This window comes from Hemitrygon akajei, chromosome 6 (genome assembly GCF_048418815.1).
Source record: "Hemitrygon akajei chromosome 6, sHemAka1.3, whole genome shotgun sequence".
Classification (NCBI taxonomy): Eukaryota; Metazoa; Chordata; class Chondrichthyes; order Myliobatiformes; family Dasyatidae; genus Hemitrygon; species Hemitrygon akajei.
The window spans coordinates 66573182-66598111 of record NC_133129.1 but is presented as its reverse complement, the minus strand read 5'-3'; the positions used below and the strand labels follow the sequence as shown (position 1 = coordinate 66598111).

The 24930-nt window shown below is 43.5% G+C and overlaps 1 protein-coding gene across 1 annotated transcript in view; it reads left to right on the top strand.

Moving 5' to 3' along the window:
• The first annotated feature begins 1128 nt into the window (after nucleotides 1-1128).
• Nucleotides 1129-24930, top strand: part of LOC140729118 (alpha/beta hydrolase domain-containing protein 17B) — an 89835-nt gene continuing 66033 nt past the window's right edge. Inside the window, exon 1 of the mRNA XM_073048546.1 lies at nucleotides 1129-2338. Within this exon, the coding sequence (XP_072904647.1) occupies nucleotides 1872-2338 (467 nt within the window). The 5' untranslated portion in view covers nucleotides 1129-1871. The remainder of the gene's footprint in view (nucleotides 2339-24930) is intronic.

Here is a 24930-nt window from a genome sequence, read left to right as displayed (position 1 = left end):
CTGGTGCCCAAGATGGAGCCAACTAAGTTTACAACCTTCTGCAGCTTCTTTGGGTCCTGTGCAGCAGTAGACCGTGCCCCCCCCCCCCATTCCAGACAATGATGCAGCCTGTCAAAATGCTCTCCATAGTGCATCTACAGAATTTTTGAGTGTATTTGTTGACATACCAAAACTCTCCAAACTCCTAATAAAGTATACCTGCCGTCTTGCCTTCTTTATAACTACATGGGTATGTTGGGACCAGGTTAGATCATCAGAGATCTTGACACCCAGAAACTTGAAACTACTCACTCTCTTCACTTCTGATCCCTCCATGAGGACTGGTATGTGTTCCTTCATCTTACCTTTCCTAAAGTCCACAATCAGCTCTTTCGTCTTACTGATGTTGAGTGCCAGGTTGTTGCTGAGGCATCATTCCACTAGTTGGCATATCTCACTCCTTTACGCCCTCTCGTCACCACCTGAGATGCTATCAACAATGGTTGTATCTTCAGCAAATTTATAGATGGTATTTGAGCTATGCCTAGCCACACGGGTATATAGAGAGTAGAGCAGTGGGCTAAGCACACACCCCTGAGGTGCACCAGATATTCCAGGTCTGTCGAGCAGAATTCATCAGTATATTGAGGTAGTACAAAGTTTATTTTCCAGCAAATTGTGACCCATTGTGTTGCTGTTGAGGCAATTCTTTTTATAATCTCAGGGCAAACTTCTTCACACAGGTGTTGCGAGTGTGGAAGCTGTGCCAGCGAAAGTAATTCGGGTTCAATCGGAACATTTAAGATAAGTTTGGATATGTACTGTACATGCATGAGAGGGTTTGGAGCAATATGGTCCAGGTGCAGGTAAATGGGACTAGGCAGAAGATTTGATAAGGACTGTACGGACCGAACGACCTGTTTTTATATCAAAGTCCTCTCTAATTATGACCCTCCGAATTAGCTACGCCATTCAGTGTGCGCATGCGTGTACGAGACGCAACGGCAGCATCTCTTTCCTTCCTTTTGCGCTCCATGTTGTGCGCATGCGCTGATCGATCAGAAGGGCCGGCCAATACGCACATGCGCGATAGCCGGCAAACATTCCTCTTGCCTGCTCCCTGGTGTGACGTTGACGCATGCGCGCCTTCCCGGCGACTGGCTGCCCCCTTTTCCCCTCCCACAACCTCCAAAGGCGTGTCAGCGCCTTCAGATTTTAAAACTAGGTATTTAAACAAACAAAAAGTATGGGAACGCCTCAGCTGACAGGCGCAAAATTAAAATATCGGATGTGAGAGGAGTTGCGGCCGGAGGGCGTGTGGTGATCGTAGGTTTAACTCAGCGGAAGGTTCCGCCGACCGTTGAGTCCCCCGGGGCCTGGTGTCGGCCGACAGGTGGGGGCAAGAGTGCCATCGCATTGTCCCAGAACGCAGCAACGCGGCCTGGCCTCCTTTCTCCCCCTCCCCCGGACAACTTCAGGGGATCTCGCTCGGGTTTCTCTTCCCCGCCGCCGCCAATCTCTGCTTCCTTGGGGCCCAGATGACTCGCGGCTTCAGGTCAAGTTTCTCTTCCTTTTGTGAAAGGGCTGTAGACTTGCACTTCGATCGATGAACATTAAGGGAGAAAAAATACGGTGGATTGACATTGAAGCATCCGGTGTGTGGCTGCCGACCTCCCTCAGAATATTCATCATGCCATCGTCCATCTTCCGCTCGGAGTCCAGTCACCTGTGAGAGAGAGAGAGAAAAAAATCCTCAAGGCGTTTTCACAAAGAGAAAGTTCCTCGTTAGGATCTCCGTCCCAGTAGTTTCCCTGCTTGTGATCGCTGGAGTGGCCCGTTTATTCATTATTTATTTGATTGATTGACTAAGTGACTCGTAGTTTGGCCTTGCGATGAATAACCTGTCTCTGAGCGAGCTGTGTTGCCTCTTCTGTTGCCCACCCTGCCCCGGTCGCATCGCTTCCAAACTGGCTTTCCTGCCCCCGGAGCCCACTTATGCTCTATTGCCCGACGAGTCCGGGGGCCGCTGGAGCTTGCACCTGGCCGAGCGTGCGGACTGGCAATACTCCCAGCGGGAGAAGGACTCTATCGAGGCCTTCATGACCAGGACCAGCCGGGGAAACCGCATCGCTTGCATGTTCATCCGTTGCTCCCCCAGCGCCAAATTTACGCTACTTTTCTCGCATGGCAATGCCGTGGATCTGGGTCAGATGAGCAGCTTCTATATCGGCCTGGGTTCCAGGATCAACTGTAACGTATTCTCCTACGACTACTCGGGCTATGGGGCCAGCTCCGGGAAGCCTTCTGAGAAAAACCTCTATGCAGACGTCGATGCGGCTTGGCAAGCTCTCAGGGCCAGGTAGGGGAATTCACAACACGTTCAATCGTGGACCGTCCCAATCCCAGTATGTCAACTCTTCCACCTCTCTCTCCACTGTTGCTTTGGAAATCTTTCCATTTCCAATATTTATTCACTTAGCTTTGATTATAAAGTGAATTTACTCTGAATGTATTGTGTTCTTTACTGTTAAACAGCACAGAAACGGGCCCTTTGGTCAAATTCTTCTCACCTACCTCTTCTACCAAACTCTTCTGACCTGCCTATAATCTCCCCCTGGCTCCCCTTCTATGATCCACTCTCCTCTCCTATCAGATTCTTTCTTCAGTTCTTTACCTTTCCCACTCACTTGGCTTCACCTTCTAGCTATCCTCCTCCTCCTTCCTTTCTTCCCCCCTCCCCCCCCCGCCCCAATCTTTCTATTCTGGAGTTTTCCCCTGTCCTTTCCAGTCCTGAAGAAGGGTCTTTGCTGAACCGTTGATCGATTATTAATTTCCCTCCTGATCTGCTGAGTTCTTTCAGCATTTTGTGCATGTTACTTCAAAATTTTCCATGCCTACTAAGGTGCCTTCCTTATTTGGCTGCATTTAGCCTGCATTAGCTATAGCTTTCATATATACATGAACCTGTCCAAATACTTTTAAATTTTTTTTCTAATTGTACCTGCCTCTACCACTTCCATGGGCAGCTTGTTTCATGTAACCATGACCCTCGGTGTGGAAAAGCGTGCTCCTCAGGTCCCCTAAACCTTTCCCCTCTCATTTTATGTACTCCCCATGATTTTTAAAATCTCTATAATATCATCCCATAGTTCCTGTCTCTCCAGTCCCTGCTAAACTCAACCCATGTCTTAATCTGCACCAGTCACATTCACCTATATCTTGGGACTTCTGAAGCAGTTATATAAATGTTTCATCCTTGTTTCCAAATTCTCCACAGCCTAGTCACACTTCTCTTAAAACCTTCATCTTAATAGTTCTGAGATATCTGCAAGTATGATTCTGGTTACTTCTGTACCTTGGAATACAAGGGGTGATTGATAAGTTTGTGGCCTAAGGTAGAAGGAGGTGAGTTATACAGCTCTCGTTACATGCACATGCAGGTCAACTCTTTGAGTGATTATGCAGAAAGTTTGAAGTTAATAACTCATATTTTAGGCCACAAACTTATCAATTATCCCTCATATAATTACGATGGGTGATCCTGATTTCAGCCCAACCTCAACTGCTTGCGAAATTTAAACTCTGCAATCCCTGCTGTAAACTTCCTTTTTGTTCCTAGCTTTGGGACACACCTTAAAATCTACCTCTGACTAAGCCTTTGGTAATCCTGTGTGTCTGGACATCAATTGTTTTGTTTGATAATATTCCTATGAAGGGTTAGGAATATTTTTGCTATATTAGATGCCACCAGATGAAGTTGCTGTATGTTAGAAATTTGAAGACTTAAAATCACTCCTGTTTTAGTCACGATCTTTGCTTTCCAAACACTTCCTTTCTCTTGCTCTGTCCAGTGGATTTGTATCCTGGGGTAAAGTCTGATAACCTGTCTGCAGTGTTCTTTCGGAGTATTCATTTCCATATGCGATAAAGTTGCTGTTAAGTGGTACCTCAATAATTTGTAACTGCTTGTTACTTCAGGCCTTGTCTATTACTCCAGTAATTGATGGACATGCAGCAAGTATTGGAGTTTAGTTTGTATCTAGAGACTAAAATGAGTATCTGTTAAGATTGATTGGATTTGATATTTGGTGCTTCTCAACAGTATCTGAAACTGCATTATTCTGAAGCTTGCCCACACAAAATGGAAGGGGCGTATGCCACTAGTAGAATGCCTCTGCCTTTGTCACCTTACCTTAATCCTGAAAGAAGGTGCCTAATATGGGATCATGCAAAAAAAATGACAGTTGCAGAATGCTCACCGGCTGCCATAAATTAATGAGCAACAGTCACCTCTGCATCCAATGAGCTGTGGCAAATCGAGGGGACGGAAAATGGCAAACGGAAGAAACTAGATACCGTCTACATGATCTATAGAAAACTGTCAAGTCAGGCAGGAAGTTCAACTTCCTGGGAGTACTTCAGAATTCAACAAAGAGTGACCAAGTAAAAGACTAAAAGTGGCAGCTATGAGTTTCTTATGGACCAGTCTATGAATTTATAAGACACAAAAAGGAAATAGCAAATAAATTAAAAGTATTTTGTGTATGTCTTCTCAAACTTTCCAGAAATAATGGTCTAGTGCAAGTGAGAAAGTTTAATATTAGTAGAAAATTGTTGCTTATGGGATTAGTGGGCCTGAAAATTTAAATCCCACAATTTGGCTATGAGGATTTTGCATTACATCTAAAACTTTGACAAACTTCTATTGATATGTGGTGGAGAGTATATTGACTAGCTTAGTATGGAAAATACTACAAAAAGTAGTGGGTATGGCCCAGTCCATCATGGGTAAAGCCCTCTCCACTATTGAGTACACCTACATGGACAGTTGTCTCAGGAAAGCAGGATCCATCATCATGGGCCCCTCGCTATCCAGGTCATGCTTTCGTCTCGCTGCTGCTGTCAAGAAGAAGCCATAGGACTCTCACCACCAGGTTCAGGAACAGCGATTACCCTTCAACCATCAGACTCTTGAACTAAAGAGGATAATTTCATTCACCCCATCACTGAACTATTCTCAGAACTTATGGACTCACTTTCAAGGACTCCATCTCATGTTACTGATAATTTATTACTTATTTATTATTTACTTCTGTATTTGCCCAGTTATCTTTTGCACACTGGTTGTCTGTCCTGTTGGGTGTGGTCTTTCATTGATTCTATTATGGGTATTGGATTTATTGAATATGCCCACAAGAAAATGAATCTGGTAATATTTGGTGCCATTTATGCACTTTGATAATAAGCTAACATTGAACTTTATGGCGATGTTAAGTGTTCTGGCTAACTTGCAAAATTCTGTGAATTCTGGAATGGTTCCTCTGGATTGGAGAGTAGCATAAGTGACATTAACTTCTGACAGACATCAGTAATTAAGAATGGGAGGTGACAGTGAAACATACAAAATACTTAAAGGGCTCTATTATTGCTATGGGGAGAATGATTTTCTTAATTAAGGAGTCTGGAACTAGGATCACAATCTCAATGTGAGGGATAGAACAGAAATGAGATATTTCTTCACTCAAAAGTGTTTGTCTTTAGAATTCTCTTCTCCAGAGAACTGTAGAAGCTCAATCATTGATAGATTTTTAGTTCTTGGATAGGTCAGAAAAATAATTTTGAGATGCTAGGTCACTTCTGCTCTTATTGAATGGTGGTGCATTCACCATGGATATTAGAAAACTGAACAGCTGCAGAGACTCAGGAACAATGGAGCAGCTGAAAGAACCCTTGGCCACATCTGTAGCTCAGTCAGTTGGCTTTGAACTGACAAGGAGAAATGCTACAATGAGATCTGTGATTGTGGTGCGAGACAGATTATGGAGCAATATCTAGTCTGCACTTTGCCTCCTCCATGAGTCAGGATTTTGCTGATGTCATCACATTGCTTTTGGATCTTAGTGTGACTGGAAAAACTAAACTTGGTGAATAGATGCAAAGAGTAAGTACAGTATGTTGACCAGAACAATGGAGATTATTGCCCTGCTTTTTAAAAGGTGCTGTAGAATCTTCTATGCCCATCTGTGGGTTGGTAGTATATGCGGAGAGCAGTTCGGGCATAGATTGATCAGTGAAAACCAAGGCTAGTTCAATCTCCTCTTCTCTTCTCTGGTACATCCATGACACTTCAGATGCTCTCAATCACTTCACTCATTTTAATTTCCCTGGTCCTGATCATCTCATTTTCACTGTGGCTATCCAGTCCTTGTAGACTTCTATTACCCTATCAGGAAGAGTGGGTTTATAGAAGATGGTCAGTCTCCAGAGATTGAGAAATAGGAGAGGGGTGTACAATTTAAAGAGCAGGTAAATCTGGGAGCTCTTTTCTAGACAACAGACCTAACCAGTCATCGTCTCTACTTTTGCTGGAACTAGTCTTCCCCCTCAACAGTTTTACTTTTGGCTCCTCTCACTTTCTTCAAAGCTGGAGTGTAGGCGTGGGTTCCTGTATAGGCCTCATTTATGCTTGTCTTTTCATCGGCTGCGTGGAACAGCCCATGTTAGTGGGATCCTACCACTATACGCATCTTTCTTTGCCCCCGCTTTCCGCAGGGAATCTCTCTCTCTGTGACTCCCTTGTCCACTCGTCCCTCTTCAATGATCTCCCTTCTGGCAAGCAGGACAGGTGCTGCCCCTGCCCCTACTCCAATTCCCGCACCACCATTCAAGGGCCCCAAACAATCCTTCCAGGTGAGGCGACACTCCATCTGTTAGTCTGACAGGTTATCGACTGTATACAGTGTTCCCAGTGCGGCCTCCTCCACATCGGGGATAACTACTGTAGATTGAGTAAACGCCTTGCTCTATCCACCACAAAAAGTAGGATTTCCCAATGGCCACATATTTTAATTCTAATTCCCATTCCCATTCTGACTTGTCAGTCCCTGGCCACCTCTACGGTCATTATGAGGCTTCCTACAGGTTGGAGGAGCAACACCTTATTCTGTTAGCTTCCAATCTAACAGGATGAACATTATTTTCTCTAGAGTGTAATTACTCCCTGCCCCCTCCTCTCTTTTTCCATTCCCCATTTTGGCTCCTGTCTAACCCCATTTGTTTAACAAACCTGCTCATTAAAGATGAAAGTAAATTTATTGAAGTGCATGTATGTCTTCATGTACGCCCCTGATATTAATTTTCTTGCAGGCATTCATACAACTGGACAAACAACCAATGTGCAAATTAAAAAGAAAATAAAACTATTGAGATCATAAGAATACTTGAAAGTGATTCTATTGTGAGAATAGTTCAATATGGGGTGAATGACATTGAATGAAGTTATTCCTCTGGTTCAAGAGTGTGAGGGTTGAGGGGTAATACTGTTCCTGAACTTGGTGGCATGGATCCTGAGGCTTCTGTATCTTTTTTCCTAATGGCAATAGCAAGAAGAGAGCAGCTGTCCAGAGGGTAGGGATCCTTGATGACTGATGTTGCTTTCCTGTGACAGCACTCTGTGTGGATGTGCACAATGGTTGGGAGTACTTTACCTGTGATATACTGTGTCATTGTGGAGCCCCTCCCTCTGGCACTCTTCCTCCCATCTTTTCTCTAATGGTCCACTGTCCTCTCCTATTAGATTCCTTCTTCAGACCATTGCCTCTTCCACATTACATATGTGAGGTCACTTCTCAGAAATGTCTGTAGTATGTAGAGACCTGCGCATCACCTGGGAACCTTCGCAGTGCCTTGTGAATTTTCCCAGTTGTTATTTGATGTCAGCGCTCAAAATAAATTTTAGATGTTTTCAGATTTTGAAATTTTGGATAATGGGTGCTCAGCCTGTCATAATAGTAGTGTATCAAGAAAGCATGGTACTGACTGGGATCTGAACTATCACCAGAGATGGGTATGATGCTGCTTAGAAGAAGGACTACAAAGCTCACTTCTGAGCAATATTTATCAGAGAACCAGCCACCAAAATTATCTAGCTTTTCCTTGTTTAATATTTGTGAGTATTTGCCTCTCTGTAATAGTGGTTGAAATGACATAAAGCAGAAGTTTCTATATTAATGCAGTTTCTTTTGCTTTGTAGTTTCATTATACCTCTAGTCCTCTGGAGCTTTGTTAATGGGTCTGTATTAGTCTAAGGCCAACCTTTTACATTCCATGCGTTAATTTTTTCACGCATGAGTTCAAATGCGCCATACAACTCTTGTACCCCCATTCAATTCTTGTAAAAAAATGTTAATATAGACATATTTAGCATTTTTACATGATATATTGATTTAATATAAAACAAGATAAACATTACTTACCTTAGTGAGACATTTAACAAATATGTCTTCTTTTGATTTCTTCCTTTTTCTTAATCACATGTTCTTTCTGTAACTCAGACCCAAGCACTAGCTTCAGTTTTCCTTCTATTTCAGTCTGATGTTGTGTTTTATAGTGTCTATTAAGATCTTGTCTTCTATTATGTGAGAAAGTGTTTTCACAAACAATGCAGAACAGTTTTCCTGACGGGCCCACTATAAATAAGAACTCATTTCCCCACTGTTCATTGAATTCATGCTTACTATCACTTTCTGCTTTTATTTTGCTCATTTTCTTTTGCACTGTGATGGATAACTGAATGTAAAAACAAGGCTTAATTTTCGAAAAAATACAAAACTGCAAATGTTCACAATGTAGTCGCTACTAAAGAAACACACGGAGGCAGAGAGAGCTGAACTCGGAATGCCTTTACTGATTCAAAATCACGTGCTTAAATCTCCCCTCCCATGGGCCCCTGAGACTCGCGGGACGGACGCGATGTCAGACTGTCCCCGGAAAGTCTCCCCCGAGCAGGTAGTTCTAAATGGGCGACCATGTGACTGTCTGTGGCTCCCGATGGCAGTTTGAGTCCCACGTGTGCGGGCCGCCACCCCCCGCCCCCCAGAAATGTCCATCAGGGGAGTGGAGCCCCCAGTCTCTGTGGCTTGCCTTGCCAGCGTGGTGTGGTTCCCTCACTGGTTGCTCAATGTCCAAGTGCGCCGGCTTGAGGCGGTCCACTGTAAAAGTCTCTTCCCGGCCACCCACCTCCATGACACACATGGTTCCGTTGTGCTGTATCACCTTGAAGGGTCCCTCGTACAGCGGCCACTGTAGAGGTGACCTGTGCATGCCCCTGCAAATAAAAACATACTCACGGTCTCTGAGGTCTTTAGGGGTGAAGGATGGGGTGGGACCATGCCTGGAGGTCAGGACCGGTGTCAGGGTCCCTACCTTGTCCTGCAGCCTCGTTAGCACCGCTGCTGGAGTTTCTTCCAAACCTTGGGCGTCTGGTACAAACTCGCCTGGGACCATCAGGGGGGCGCCGTAGACCAATTCCGCCGAGGAGGTGTCCAGGTCCTCCCTGGGGGCTGTGCGGATGCCCAGTAGGACCCAGGGAAGCTCATCTGTCCAGTTGGGGCTCCTGAGGTGCGCCATCAGGGCCGACTTAAGATGCCGGTGGAATCGCTCTACCAAACCGTTGGACTGGGGATGGTACGCTGTGGTGTGATGCAGCTGGGTGCCCAGGAGCTGCGCCAGTGCTGTCCACAAACCAGACGTGAACTGCGCCCCTCTGTCGGAGGTGATATCCGATGGGAGGCCGAAACTGGCGATCCAGTTTGCAATGAGCGTCCTGGCGCAGGACTCAGTGGACGCGTCTGCGAGCGGTATGGCTTCCGGCCATCTGGTGAACCTGTCTACCATGGTAAAGATATACCTGGCACCCCGGGAGACTGGCAGGGGCCGACGATGTCCATGTGGATGTGTAGGAAACTCCTTTGCGTCGGCTGGAACTGCTGGAGGGGAGCCCTCACGTGTCGCTGGACTTCGGCGGTCTGGCAGTGTACGCAGGTCCTGGCCCAGTGTCCGACCTGTTAGTGCAAACTGTGCCAGACGAATCTGTCCGCTACCAGCTTGATGGACGCCCGGATGGACAGGTGGGCCAGGTCGTGCAGCGTCTCGAACACCCGGCGCCTCCATGCCAATGGTACCACAGGTCAGGGTTTGCCGGTAGACACGTCTCACAGGAGTCGATCCACTGCTGGGCCGATGGAGACGTCCTCCAACTGGAGCCCCAAAACAGTGGTGTGGTAAGCCAGGATCTCGGTGTCTGACCGTTGTGCTTCCGCCAGTGCAGCGTAGTCTATTCCTGAGGATGATATGCTTACTGAGTGGAGGCAAAGGCGAGACAGTGAGTTGGTGACGTTGTTTTTTCCCTGCGATGTGGCGGATGTCCGTGGTGAATTAAGAAATAAAGGACAGGAGCCTCTGCTGCCGAGCCGACCATGAGTCTGATACCTTGGCCAGTGCGAAGGTGAGGGGCTTGTGGTCTGTATACACGGTGAACTCCCTTCCCTCGAGGAAGTACCGGAAATGCCAGACAGCCAGGTAGAGTGCTAGCAACTCTCTGTCGAAAGTGCTGTACTTCACCTCTGGTGGCCATAGGTGCCGGCTGAAGAAAGCGAGTGGTCGCCACTAGTCCTTGACGAGTTGCTCCAGGACTCCGCCAACTGTCGTGTTGGAAGCATCGACTGTGAGTGCCATGGATACATCGACTCTCGGGTGCACTAGGAGGGCTGCCTTTGCCAGCGCCTCCTTGGCCTGCTCGAACGCCTCCGTGGACTCCTGAGTCCCATGCTGCCTCTTTGGCCTTGCCAGCCATCAGGCTGAACAAGGGTCTCATGATGCGTGCTGCCGCCAGCACGAACTGATGATAAAAGTTGACCATCCCTACGAACTCCTGCAGGCCCTTGACCATGCTGGGCTTGGGGAACTGGCGGATGGCCTGGACCTTGTCCGGTAGGGGAACTGTACCATGTCAGTTGACTCTGTGGCCCAGGAAGTCAACCTCTGTCAGCCTGAACTGGCACTTTGCTGGATTTATTACCAGTCTGTGGTCACTCAGGCATTAGCAGAGCTGGCGCAAATGTGCCACGTGCTCTTGGTGTGAACTGCTGGCCACCAGGATATCGTCCAAGTAAATGAAAATGAAATCCAGGCCGCGTCCCACCGAGTCCATGAGCCTTTGGAAAGTTTGGGCTGCATTCTTGATTCTGAAAGGCATCCTCAGGAATTCGAACAAGCCGAACGGGGTGATGAGGGCTGTCTTGAGCACGTTGTTGGGGTGCACTGGGATCTGATGGTATCCCCTGACCAGGTCGATTTTCGAGAAGATGGTCGCTTCGTGCAGGTACGCCATGAAGTCCTGGATGTGGGGTACCGGGTATCTGTCGGCGGTTGTGGCGTCGTTGAGCCTTCTGTAGTCTCCATAGGGCCTCCATCCTCCTGCGGACTTGGGCACCATGTGCAGCGGGGATGCCCAGGAGCTGTCTGAGTGGCGTACGATTCCTATCTCTTCCATCTTACGGAACTCCTCCTTGGCGAGGTGGAGCTTGTCAAGTGGGAGCCTGTGAGCTCGGGCGTGCAGCGGCAGTCCTTGTGTGGGGATGTGGTGCTGCACGCTGTGCTTGGGGTCAGCCGTGGAGAACTGCGGGGTGACTATAGAGGGGAATTCCACCAACACCCTGGCGAATTCGTTACCTGAGACAGTCATGGAATCCAGGTGGAGGGCGGGTAGTTTGGCTTCTCCGAGCTGGAAAGTCTGGAACGTCTCGGTGTGGACCAAATGCCGGCCTTTTAGGCCGACCAGGAGGCAGTTGGCTCATAGGAAATCTGACCCTGGTAGTGGCTGTGACACCGCTGCCAACGTGAAAGTCCAAGTGAAACGGCTGGACCCGAAATGCAGTGAGATAGTTCGCGGGCAGTACGTCCGAATACTGGTGCCATTTGCAGCAGTGAGTTTGGAGCCTGGGACCACGTTACGAGTGTCCATGTTCGGGGGGGGGGGGGGGGAGGGGGAGTACGCTGACTTCGGCCCCGGTGTCTACCAGGAAGCGTCGCCCGGAGTGTCGGTCCCAGAGGTACAGGAGGCTGTCTCAGTGGCCAGCCGTCGTAGCCATTAGTGACGGCTGGCCCCGGTGTTTCCTAGAAAAGCACATGGTGGACGGCAGTGGCGTGCGCCTGAGCCCCATCTTTGGTGATAGAAACACCATTGTTCCGAACTTTTGTCTCTTTCCCCCGTGGGTCTCGACAGCTTCGGTTGCGGGACCTGGGCTTTGGGGTGCGCGATCGTGGCTAGGCCAATGGAGGCTGCTCCACGTTGCTTGCTCTGCCAAAGGACGTCTGCTTTAGTCGCGACCCTGCGTGGGTCGCTGAAATCCTCACTCATGAGGAGGAGGCAAATGTCCTCTGACATTTGCTCGAGGAGCAACTGTTCAAATAAAAGGCACGGCTTATGGCCGTCCATGAGCGCCGGTATATCGTTCATGAGCTCGTATGGCGTGCGGTTGCCCAGGCCGTCCACGTATAGGAGCCGCACAGCCTGTTCGCGGTGGGAGAGTCCAAAAGTACGGATCGGGAGTGCCTTAAGCTTAATTTACTTGTCCTCCATCGGTGGCTGGTGTAGGAAGTCGATGATCTGGCCTGCCGTCTCCTGGTCGAGCGTGCTAACCATGTAGTAGTACCGCGTGGTGTTGACTGTAATGTCTCTGATGTTGAACTAGGCCTCAGCCTGCTCGAACCAAACGTGGGGCTGAGTGGCCCAGAAAGTCGGGAGCTTCAGAGAGACTGCGCTGTGTGAGTTGCTCGAACTCATGGCTGGTTGCTGAGTCACCGGCTCCAGATGCCGTCTGGAACGTCGGGGTCACCAATGTAGTCGCGCGTAATGCGCTACTAAAGAAACACACGGAGGCAGAGAGAGCTGAACTCAGAATGCGTTTACTAATTCAAAATCGCATACTTAAATCTCCCCTCCCATGGGCCCCTGCGTGGACACGACATCAGACTGTCCCCGGAAGGTCCACCCCGAGCGGGTAGTTCCAAACGCGCTACTGCGTGTCTGCCCGCGGCTCCCGATGGTGGTTCGAGTCCCACGTGTGCGGGCCGCCACAACAAAGGACAAACAAAACGCAACTCCATAGCGCATGAGTGTCAATTGTAAACTGACTGGCAAAAACCTGCGACGTGATCAAACATTTATCAAATGTGTATTGAACAGTTATGGAATGATTGTAGAACAGATGTCCTTCTTTCCTAGTTTGACTCATTTAACATTTTTTAAAAATTGAAAACAGATTAATGTGAAAGAAGACAACATTCGCCAAAAGATGTGCGCAAAATAATAAAATCGCTATAATAATTGCTAAGTTTTAGATTTATTCTCAGTAAAACCCATTTCTAGCTCTAAGCTACTTGAATTCCTGTTATAGATTGTTTTTCCACAAATCGGGTTTTGGTTAATAGTTTTTGCATGAGTAGGCTTATTTATTATTATCACTGGGGTGCAATGCGCCATAGGTTGACCATCCCTGGTCTAAGGTGCAGCAATTGCTAAATAGAATTACACCAAACTGAGTCCAGCCTTTATACAGCAACTACTATACACTTTTTACTTGATATATGGGCTTGCTTGCCCTATAATATGGACATTTTGTGAAGTTGGCAGTCTTTTGATAAAGGTTTATGTTCATTGATGAATGCCACATGCAGACAGGTGATTGACAGAGATTTTCTTTTTATGTTGGTTAGATATAATAATTATAGATAAGAATGGATGCTCAGCAAGAGGGAAGTTAATCACTGATCCTGTGCTGGATTTGATTGTTGTTTCTGGTCCAGTGAGAAAGGCATTGCATTGGTTTCCTCTTTGGCAGTATTGCGTGATTTTGGAAAATGAGCCAGGTCAAGTGAAGAAGTATCACTGGAACAATAGCTAAGATGTTGTATGGTACAGCACAACCATGGCAAAGGATGTAGATTACTCCAAGATAAATAATCAATTTGTAAAGTGTCAGTTGCAATATGATGTGAACAGTTCCTAGTTCAAGTAAATTGGGGTCCAAGCTTGGCAGACAGAACAATAGTGGGCCTTAAAGTGGAGATATTCCAGCTTCGGTGTAGACATATTTCCAAGAGGGGGGAAAGTAGGAGGGGGGGAGGAGGCATGAAATTAAAATCTCGATAACCAAAAAGGGCGGTGAAGTTGAGCAGCAGAGAAGATCATGTGACAGACGCTGTGTTGGAGGAAGTTCCAATAGGATGTTTTACAAAATAATGTAAGAGCAAAGGGGAACATGAGAAAGGACTGGCTGTAGAATTTTAAACGGAGGGTTTAAAACCATGATCAAAAAGCACTTTCATTGCGCTTTTAAACTCAGCGCGCATCTTTAAGGTCTGGGGCGCAAAATCTTCCACAAAGCGAATGATTGTATCCTGGAAAGTAAAAGAACCTCTGTGCTGGCTGAAAACGTAAAGGGAATTCAGAAATGCTATACCAAAATTGTGATAGAAGAGTTTGGTCTGATTGTGGTTTAAAAAAAAAAGAGAATTTACTCAGGCAGGGGACACTGCTGACTTACTAAATTAATATATTACATCAGGCTTCAAGGAAGAAGATACTGTCAAAGTCTCGGCCAAGGAGAATTAATTGACATTCGAGATGAGCTAAAATGGATAGAGTAGAAAGAAAGGTGAGCTGCCTCTGGAGGATGACCAGTTTGGTCCAGATGGAAAGCATCAAAGCTTGTTGAGGGATGCATGGGAGTGATTTGCCAGGGCCCTGGCAATTATCTTGCAAATTCTATAGATTCAGAAGTGGTGTCTAAGGGTTGGAAAATTACAAATATTCTACAATGTTCAAAAAGAAGATGCAAGTCATTGAAGATACTTAGAAATGGACCCATCAACCCATTGTGCCATTGTGTCAATCATTTGATCTGATATTAATCCCTTATTTTTATTTACCTTGCATTGTCATCAATTTCTAACCTTAGATTCAACCACTTACCTACTTGGGCAAGTTACAGTGGCAAATTTGACTACTATCCCAGACTCCACACATTTTTGGGATGTGGGAGTGTCTAGAGGAGACCAGTATGGTCATGGAGGACATGCAAATTACATACAAACGACACCCAAGAATAGGATTGAGCCACGATCTGTGCTGCTGTGAAGCAGGACCTCTGCTAGCTGCACCACTGTGCTGCCCTTTATCAAAATAATTGTAAACCAATCATTTTAACTTTGTTCAAAATATATGTAACCATTTACCATGAGATTCATTTTCTTGTGGGCACTCAGTGGAACAAAAAATACAATAGAATCAATGGGGAAGTACACATGCAGACTGACAACCAACCAATGTGCTAAAGAAGACAAGCTATGGGTGGAAAAAACCTAATAATAAATGATACTGAAACATGAGTTGTAGAGTCCTTGAAAGTGAGTCCATAGGTTGTGGAATCAGTTCAGTGTTGAGCTGAGTGAAGTTATCCATGCTGGTTCAGGAACCGGACAGTTGAAGGGTAATAACTGTTCTTGCACCTGTTTGTTTGGGACCCATGGCTCTTGTATTTCCTTTCCAATGGCAGCAGCATGAAGAACGTATGGCTAGAATGGTGGGTGTTCTTGATAATGTATGTTGCTTTCTTGTGGTAGCGCTCCTTGTAGATATGTTTAAAGGTGAGAGGGCTTTATTTTTGTGATGGACTGGGCTGTATCCACCACATTTTATTGGATTTTTCATTTTTGATTACTGGTGTTTCCATACCAGGCCCTGATGCAACCAGTCAAGGTACTCTCAACTGTGCATCTAGAGAAGTTTGTGAGATGTTTTAGATGACATATCGATTATGCAAACTTCTATGATGTAGAGGCGCAGCTGTGCCTTCTTTTGAAATGGCAGTTGCATGCTAGTCCCAGCACAGAACCTCTGATGTGATCACGCTAAGGAATTTAAACATATTGACCTTCTCCACCTTTGATCCAGGATTGGCTCATGGACCTCTGGTTTCTTCCTCCTTTTAGTCAGTAAAGAGCTCTTTTTGTGGAATATTCTAGAAACGATCATGAACAAATCTGGTAGTTACAGAAGTTTAAATTGCTGAGAGAAGGCCAATATGAATTTTTAATGGTAATTGATGTTCAATTTTCTGGAAGTACTATTGTTAATGAGGGAAATGCAGTATTGTGATTATAAATGGAGCTCCCAGAAATGTGCCATATCTGAGGTTTCTCATGGAGAATGAATTCTATGAAATGCAAGTTGTAGCAACACCACTAGTCAAAGGGACAGGTAAACAAAATTTAATACTAAGAATCGCAGTGTATTTCATTTTGGTGGGAAGAATAAAAAGATCTGATTATAAAACAGGTCACAGTTCAAATAGGTCTTTTCTGAGGGCTGATATTCCCACCTGTTGAAATAGTAATCATGGAGCTATAATCATGGCTAGCTTTCTACTGCAAAGCCACTGCCTTTAGTGCCAAGACTAATTTTAATATAAATCTTTAATGTCCAGAACTATATTGTCTATCATCAGAGTCCTTTTTGAGTTTTGCTTTTTAGGACTATGGAACGGTCTAACGGATAATGGAAAGGAATAATAATCATATATATACTATTGGGCCAGCACATAGTCATAGCAGGATATGGGCTCTTTGTGGACAGACGAGTCCATACTGACCAAATTTGCTCCTTGGGTCTCTTTTAAATCTTTCCCCTCTCACCCTAAATCTATTGTCTCCTAGTTTTGGTGTTTCATACCCTGCGGAAAAGACTGGTACCAACCACCTTAATTCTCATTTTAAATATTTCTATAAGGTTGACTCTTCTCCTATGTTTGTGAGAATAAAGACCTAGCCTGGCCAACCTCTCACTGTAATTTGGGCCCTTTAGTCTTCGTAAATCGTTTTTGCAATCTTTCTAGTTTACCCACATCTTTTGTATAGCGGCGATTGAGAGAGACAGAACCATCCAAAGAATCGTGCCTAATGATGAAACCTACTTGATTGGGGGTGGGGGGGGGGTGGGAGGAAAAATACCTCCATGTACAGGCACCTGGATATGTTAAATTAATACTTCAGGATATTTTAAATGTGTACAATAATTCTCTAATAGTTCTCTAATCTAATAATTGGATGTCGGTGTTTCATTACTAGGCAGAACAAAAGATTAACAGCTCATGCTGTGGCACTTGGATAAGTTTGGTGAATTAAGAACTTTGTGTACAGAAAATGTCAGTGGGGGAAAAAGACAGTCATACAGATTCCCAAGTGATGCTTCATAATTGAAACTGTTTTGCCTTTCCCTGTGGTGAGTCATCATCAGTCCCCTAAATATATGCAATATAAATTTCTTCCTGACCTGAATAGAGCATACCAATTGAAACTCCTTAAATAAAATGATTTCTGTTTGCAATTCCTCCTCTTTTAAGACATTTTTTGTATTTCATGGTGCTGTATTCCATAAAATGATCGATCATAATAAAAATCTCATAATTAGAATTTGCATATAAAATATTGTTTAGTAATGTATGCCTCAAAATATTGATTACAGAGGGAATTGCACTGCACTTTGCTCAAGTTTGTTGGAAAACATCCACTCTTGTTGAACAAATGTATCAATATTATGAGCAGTTGGGAATATAAAAGGAAATATTTGCAATGGCACAGTTAAACCAATTCAATAGCTCTTTCAGAAGCTGCATTGAGACAGGTAGCCTATGTGAAACTGCGACTGTTGCGTTCCTATTCTGTGTAGTTGCTTTCACATCAATCCCATTGTAAACTTTTAAACTTGATGAACAGGGTTTGGGCATTTAGCCCGTGAGTCTGGTTCTCTGTTCAATGAGACTGTGGCTGGCTTGTGGCCTAACTCCATAAACTTGGTCTTTCTTCTCCCTCACCCCCATATTTTACTTTTTATGATAAGAATATTATCAGACTCAAAATTAAATGAGTAGTTGATTAACTTCAAATTTCATTGTGTGTGTTTACCTATTGTTTGTATCATCTACAACATGACCACAAAGCCATCAATTCCATCATCCAAATCTTTAAAATATAATGTGAAAAGAAGTGGTCCCAATACAGACCCTGCAGAGAAACACTAGTCACCAGCAACCAGCTGTAATAGGCTCCCTTTATTCTGACTCTTTGCCTTCTGCCAGTCAGCCATTCTGTTCATGCTAGTATCTTTCTTGTAATAACATCTTGTTAAGTAGCCTCATTAGTGGCACCTTGCTAAAGGCCTTCTGAAAATCCAAGTAAACAACATCCACTGACTCTTTGTCTATCCTGTTATTTTTCAAAATTCCAACAGATTTGTCAGACAGGATTTCTCCTTAAGGAAACCATGCTGACTTTGACCTACTTTATCAGGTGCCTCCAAGTACCCCTGAAATTTCATTGTTAATAATGAGCTCCAATGTATTCCCAAACACTGAAATCGGGGGGGGGGGGGGGTGGGTGGGTGTGTGTGTGCGTGTGTGCGTGTGTGCGCGTGCGCGTGTGCGCTCTCTAGTTTCAATCAAATACATTCTGGCTTTGCACCTCTGCATTATTACTGAAATTTCTGTAAACATCACTAGCTTTTTGAATTCTTGAATTAGTGGTGCACTGAGGAGAGGGAAGGAAAAGAGCCAAACAAAGAAGTACAGGTTGGTTTAAGTTATAAAGTCCTTGTCAGAGGTTTTGTTGCAAGTTAGGAATGTGTGGTTTTGTTTCAGGTGGTTTGTTTCACTGGACCTACACCTGGTGAGTCACACTGCAGCAAATTTTGTGTATCTGAAGCTTGTTTTTGGGTGTGCCTTGTACTGTAACTATGGAAAATTAACTACAGTTGTAATAGTTTGTCATCGTTATAAAGAAATTTGGGTGTTGACAGTTATTGTAAGAATAGTGCATGAGCACCACCTGGTAACTTGATAAAAGGTGGAGAATCTTTATTTTATTTCTCTAGTGCCTTTTTAAAAAAAAAACAGCAAATTATAGCTTTGTTTTGGCAAGTGATTTTGCACTGACCTTTTAAGCATTATCTATTAATTTCTCATTATATCCGCCCCTTACTGCCCGTAGTGTAGTGTTGGTGAGCTACCTTGAGTTCCTGCATTCATTTGACCAAGACATTCCTACAGTGATGTTGGTATAGAATTCTGGGGTTTTCTTTCACCAGCATTGAAATCTAGATCAGATCAAGCTTTACAACTCCTCCCTCGGAGTGTCAGACACCCTGAGCCAATAGGCTGGTCCTGGACTTATTTCCACTTGGCATAATTTACTTATTATTATTTAATTATTTCTGTTTTTTTTCTGCTATATTTCTACACTATTCCTTAGAAGGTTGGCGTCATTCAATGTCTGTAGTGAGATGCTGAAGATGTTCTATAGGTCAGTTGTGGAGAGCGCCCTCTTCTTTGTGGTGGCGTGTTGGGGAGGAAGCATTAAGAAGAGGGACGCCTCACGTCTTAATAAGCTGGTAAGGAAGGCGGGCTCTGTCGTGGGCAAAGTACTGGAGAGTTTAACATCGGTAGCTGAGCGAAGGGCGCTGAGTAGGCTACGGTCAATTATGGAAAACTCTGAACATCCTCTACATAGCACCATCCAGAGACAAAGAAGCAGTTTCAGCGACAGGTTACTATCGATGCAATGCTCCTCAGACAGGATGAAGAGGTCAATACTCCCCAATGCCATTAGGCTTTACAATTCAACCGCCAGGACTTAAGAACTTTTTAAAAGCTATTATTAATGCTTTTTGAGATAGTGATTTAGATGCATATCATATTTTTTACTGAGTTAAGTATTGTATGTAATTAGTTTTGATACAACAAGTGTATGGGACATTGGGAAAAAAAGTTGAATTTCCCCATGGGGATGAATAAAGTATCTATCTATCTATTTATCTATTCTTGATTGGTGCAACTGTAATGACACCCAATTTCCCTCGGGATCAATAAAGTATGTCTGTATAGTCATTGTTAAAGCATTGATTTTAGGGTTATGCTGAGTTTGTGGTCAGCTTTTTGGGTTTTAATTCTTATCAAAAGAGGAAACAACGGTGGTGAATTGTGCTTTCAAGTCACTTAAAAAAAAAATTGCAGTATGTACCTTAGTAGTTGTGGGTTTTGAAATGCACGACTGATTTTCAATGGTTTTAACTAAGTGATCATGAAGGAAAGAGTGGGCAATGCCATTAATTCTTTGCATGCTTAAATTGTGACACCGGAGTTATTTAAATCTTACGGTTGGATTGGAGGGTAACTAAACCCTTTCTATAGAAAGTGAAGGAGGGTGATAGATCCTTGAAATTATGACTGATTAGTGAAATTACTCCACTATTTTAGACTTAATTCAGTTCCATAACTTATAATTGAAATCCATAGCCTGAGGAGATTTTGGACTTAGCACATCAAAATGTTTCCCAAGTCATTTATCTATACAGGAACTGGTTTTGGACTGCAGCAGTTCACACTTTAACATCTCTTGTTTTGCACTACGACTCAAGTGCATGTTTTACTATAGTCACACAGAGTGGAAACAGGTTCTGTCATTATCAAGTTGTATTTGAAGCTTGCTGAGCTAAAATTATCCATGGTCCTGCTCATTTTGCAGCTCTGCAAACAGTCCCAATGTGTTTCATTAATTCTGAGGTGCTTGCAGTATCCTGAAGAAATCTGAAAGTCTTTCCATTCAGTTTTTAAGTGTTGGTGCAGCTAAAGCTTTCTATATTTTGACTATAAAAACCCTTGTGTGCATCTCAATGGAGGACAAACTGCTCTTGGGTGACTTCATACTAAGGTGGGAAAAGACACAACTTTCTGACAAGGTGTGATTCGCAAGGAAGCTAGGGAAGCTGACTTTAGTTTCTCCTCCTGACAAAATGGTTTGATTTCATTCTTGACATGGCCAACGTTTTGTCAGCTGAAGAAATACAAGTCTTTATGGCAACTTTGCTGGCACCTGTTACTTTAAATAATTATCCAAGGAAAGCAGCACAAAAAAAATCATATTGCATGCCATAGTGAGTATCAATAACTGCTGGAATGATGATAATCTAATCTGCTCTATTATTTTCATCAAACTAGCTCCAAACATAAGCATTTACAAAAACATTTCCATAGATAGAAACTCACAAACAACCTGTCAGCTGTCAAGCTCTTGCCTTCTGTACCACAAAAGACCAGTACTGGTTTGGTAATGACTGAAATCAAGGAGCTACCTAGCTACAAACATTCTTTTCTTTTCATTATGTCATTTGTATTGTCTGAGTATGGAGGATATGTTTGCTTTAATAGTATGGGGAAGATGTGTTTTCAAAGGGAGATCAAAATGTCTTAGAGTATTAAATGTGTGTTAAAATAATGCTTTGGGGGAGACTTGTTTAACAAAGAACAATTCATATTTTGCTTCTGAAGTATGAAGGAGTAGTTTTTCCAATGAATGACTCATTTGCATATGTAGTTAAACTTTAAAAAATCATGTTATAAATTTGAGGGAAATTGGAAAGCATGCTGTCAAAAATGGTGTTACAAAACACTTCTGAGCATTTTTTTTTTACAAAACATATCTTTGTAACCGACATTCATTCTAGATTTACACAATTCATTGAAAAACTTTGATTCCATTTACAAGTAGGCACTAGTTATTCTGAGATGAAAATACTTGTCGTCATTTTTTTTTTACTGCTGTAATCTGTACAGTAAATTGGATGAATCAGGTCACAGTCATAATTATTTCATGGAACTGGTAATCTTCAAATTACATTTATCTGTAGACTAGTATTGCTGTATTGTTTCCCGCAAATCCTCTGAAAACAAATGTAGTCATGCCACAATACTGATTTCTGGCATGACAATTCACTCCTGTACCTGAATTTAGAAACATAGAAAACCTACAGCACAATACAGGCCTTTCGGCCCACAAAGCTGTGCCGAACATGTCCTTACCGTAGAACTACCTATGCTTACCCATAGCCCTCTATTTTTCTAAGCTCCATCCAGGAGTCTCTTAAAAGGCCCTATCGTTTCCACCTCCACCACTGCCGCTGGCAGTCCATCACACACACTCACCATTCTCTGCATTAAAAAAAACTTACCCCTGACATCTCCTCTGTACCTACTTCCAAGCACCTTAAAACTATGCCCTCTCATGCTAGCCATTTCAGCCCTGAGGGGAAAAAGCCTCTGACTATCAACATGATCAATGCCTCTCATTATCTTGTACACCTCTGTTACGTCACCTCCCAAACTCTGTCGCTCCGGGGAGAAAAGGCCGAGTTCACTCAACCTGTTCTCATAAGGCATGCTTCTCAATCCAGGCAACATCCTTGTAAATCTCCTCTGCACCCTTTCTATGGTTTCCACGCCCTTCCTATAGTGAGGCGACCAGAATTGAGCACAGTACTCCAAGTGGGGTCTGACCAGGGTCCTATATAGCTGCAACATTACCTCTCAGCCCTTAAACTCAATTCCACAGTTGATGAAGGCCAATACACCATATGCCTTCTTAACCACAGAGTCAACCTGCATAGTAGCTTTGAGTGTCCTATGGACTCGGACCCCAAGATCCCTCTGATTCTCCACACTGCCAAGAGTCTTACCATTAATACTAATATTCTGCCATCATATTTGACCTACCAAAATGAACCACCTCACACGTATCTGGGTTGAACTCAATCTGCCACTTCTCAGCCCAGTTTTGCATCCTATCAATGTCCCACTGTAACTTCTGACAGCCCTCCACACTAACCACAACACCCGCAACCTTTGTCATCAGCAAATTTACTAACCCATCCCTCCACTTCCTCATCCAGGTCATTTATAAGACTTATGAAGAGTAGGGGTCCCAGAACAGATCCCTGAGGCACACCACTGGTGACCGACCTCCATGCAGAATATGACCCGTCTGCAACCACTCTTTGCCTTCTGTGGGCAAGCCAGTTCTGGATCCACAAAGCAATGTCCCCTTGGATCCCATGCCTCCTTACTTTCTCAATAAGCCTTGCATGGGGTACCTTATTAAATGCCTTGCTGAAATCCATATACACTACATCTACTGCTCTTCCTTTATCAATGTGTTTAGTCATCCTCAAAAAATTCAATCAGGCTCATAAGGCACAACCTGTTTTAGACAAAGCCATGCTGACTATTCCTAATTATATTATGCCTCTCCAAATGTTCATAAATCCTGCCTCTCAGAATCTTCCCCATCAACTTACCAACCACTGAAGTAAGATTCACTGGTCTATAATTCCTGGGCTATCTCTACTCTCCTTGAATAAGGGAATAACATCCGCAACCCTCCAATCCTCTGGAACCTCTCCCGTCCTCATTGATGCAAAGATCATCTCCAGAGGCTCAGCAATCTCCTCCCTCACTTCCCACAGTAGCCTGGGGTATATCCAGTACGGTCCTGGTGACTTATCCAACTTGATGCTATCCAAATTCAGTCCGCTGCAAGTCATCCCTACAATCGCCAAGATCCTTTTCCTTAGTGAATACTGAAGCAAAGTATTCATTAAGTACCTCTGCTATCTCTTCCGGTTCCATACACACTTTTCCACTGTCACACTTGATAGGTCCTATTCTCTGACGCCTTGACCTCTTGCTCTTCACATTCTTGTAGAATGCCTTGGGGTTTTGCTTAATCCTGTTTGCCCAGGCCTTTTTATGGCCCCTTCTGGCTCTCCTAATTTCATTCTTAGACTCCTTCCTGAGGGTTATCAGAGATTTAGGTGTTCACGTAAATACATCGATAAAAGTCAGTATAATTAAAAAAAGAATCATGTGGCCTATTGGAATTTTTTTTTAAAAAAGTGCCAAAATGCTTGACAGACCAGATAGTATCTGGGTTTTATTATGTAATATTCATGATGTTTTTAAATCAGAGGTGGGAAAATTTGAAAATGAAACACTAAAAAAATTATGGATAACATTTATCTGGGTTTGTTGAAGAGCAGTGAGAAAAATGTAGGAAATGGAATGATATATTTGTGGTGATGTGAAAACTATAACTGAGGGAATGGAAGATTTATTGGAAGACTCTCCTTAATGGGATTAGCCTTGTAAGGAATTTACTGATACACCGTAGAATGTTTACAATACAGGTCATTCAGCTATTATCTCCTCCTGGAATGGCTGAGAAAAAAACCCCTCTCCAGCTTAATCTCACTTCTTGTGCTTGATTTGCAGCCTTGCAACATTCAGGTATTCTATAGATGCAGGGAGTTTTCTTGGGTTTTGAACCTCCACTATGTACAGAATGAAAATTATAGTTCTTCATCTCCCCTGTTAACATTACCAATGACTTTACATCTATAACCTTTGGTTTTGACAACAAGGAAAATAGGGCCTCAGGATTTAAAGAACATAATTATGAAAGCCAGTTGAGTACTGAAAAGATTCAATAGGTTTTGCAACATCAAATTTTCTTTTAGTAGAAAACAAGTAAATGTTTGTCATTTTGAATAGAGCAGTTTTTTAAAATGGGTAGTATTAAGCTCTCCATCCCCCGATTCCACCAAAAGACAAATTGATCCTGGGTGAATTGAAATTTACAAGTTTGAGGTTAATAGGTTTATATGCAGTAATCTTGAGTTCAGATGAAAGGTAGAATACAATGGGTAGCTTGGGTATGATCTAGTTCAATGGCACAAAGGCATCAGAGATGAATGTTACTACAGACTTTATTGTAATTTGGATTCTATTCAGAGAATGTTTTCATTTGTCTCATTTTATATGGGTTTATAAGCTATTGTTAGTTACTTGGAATCATGTTAGTATTAATAGTTAAGTAAAAATGAAAGAAATCTATTTAAATCCCTCTGAAAATTGTTTGTCTATTTAATTATGTATCTGGTTCTGAAAGTGGAAATGGAGAATTCTTGTATCTAGCCATTCACCTTTTGAGTTGATCGTAATTGGGAAATCTTATTGTTATCAGATTAACTTCCTAACTCAACCGCGTAAACAAAACAACAGACTTTCACAAATTTGGCAAAAGTTAACTGAGCTAAAAAGTGAGGAGTATCCTGAAATTGCACAATGCGGTTTTGTTCTGCAGATATACAAACCTTCCAGAAAAGTTGGGATATTTTCCAAAATGCAATAAAAACAAAAATCTGTGATATGTTAATTCACGTGAACC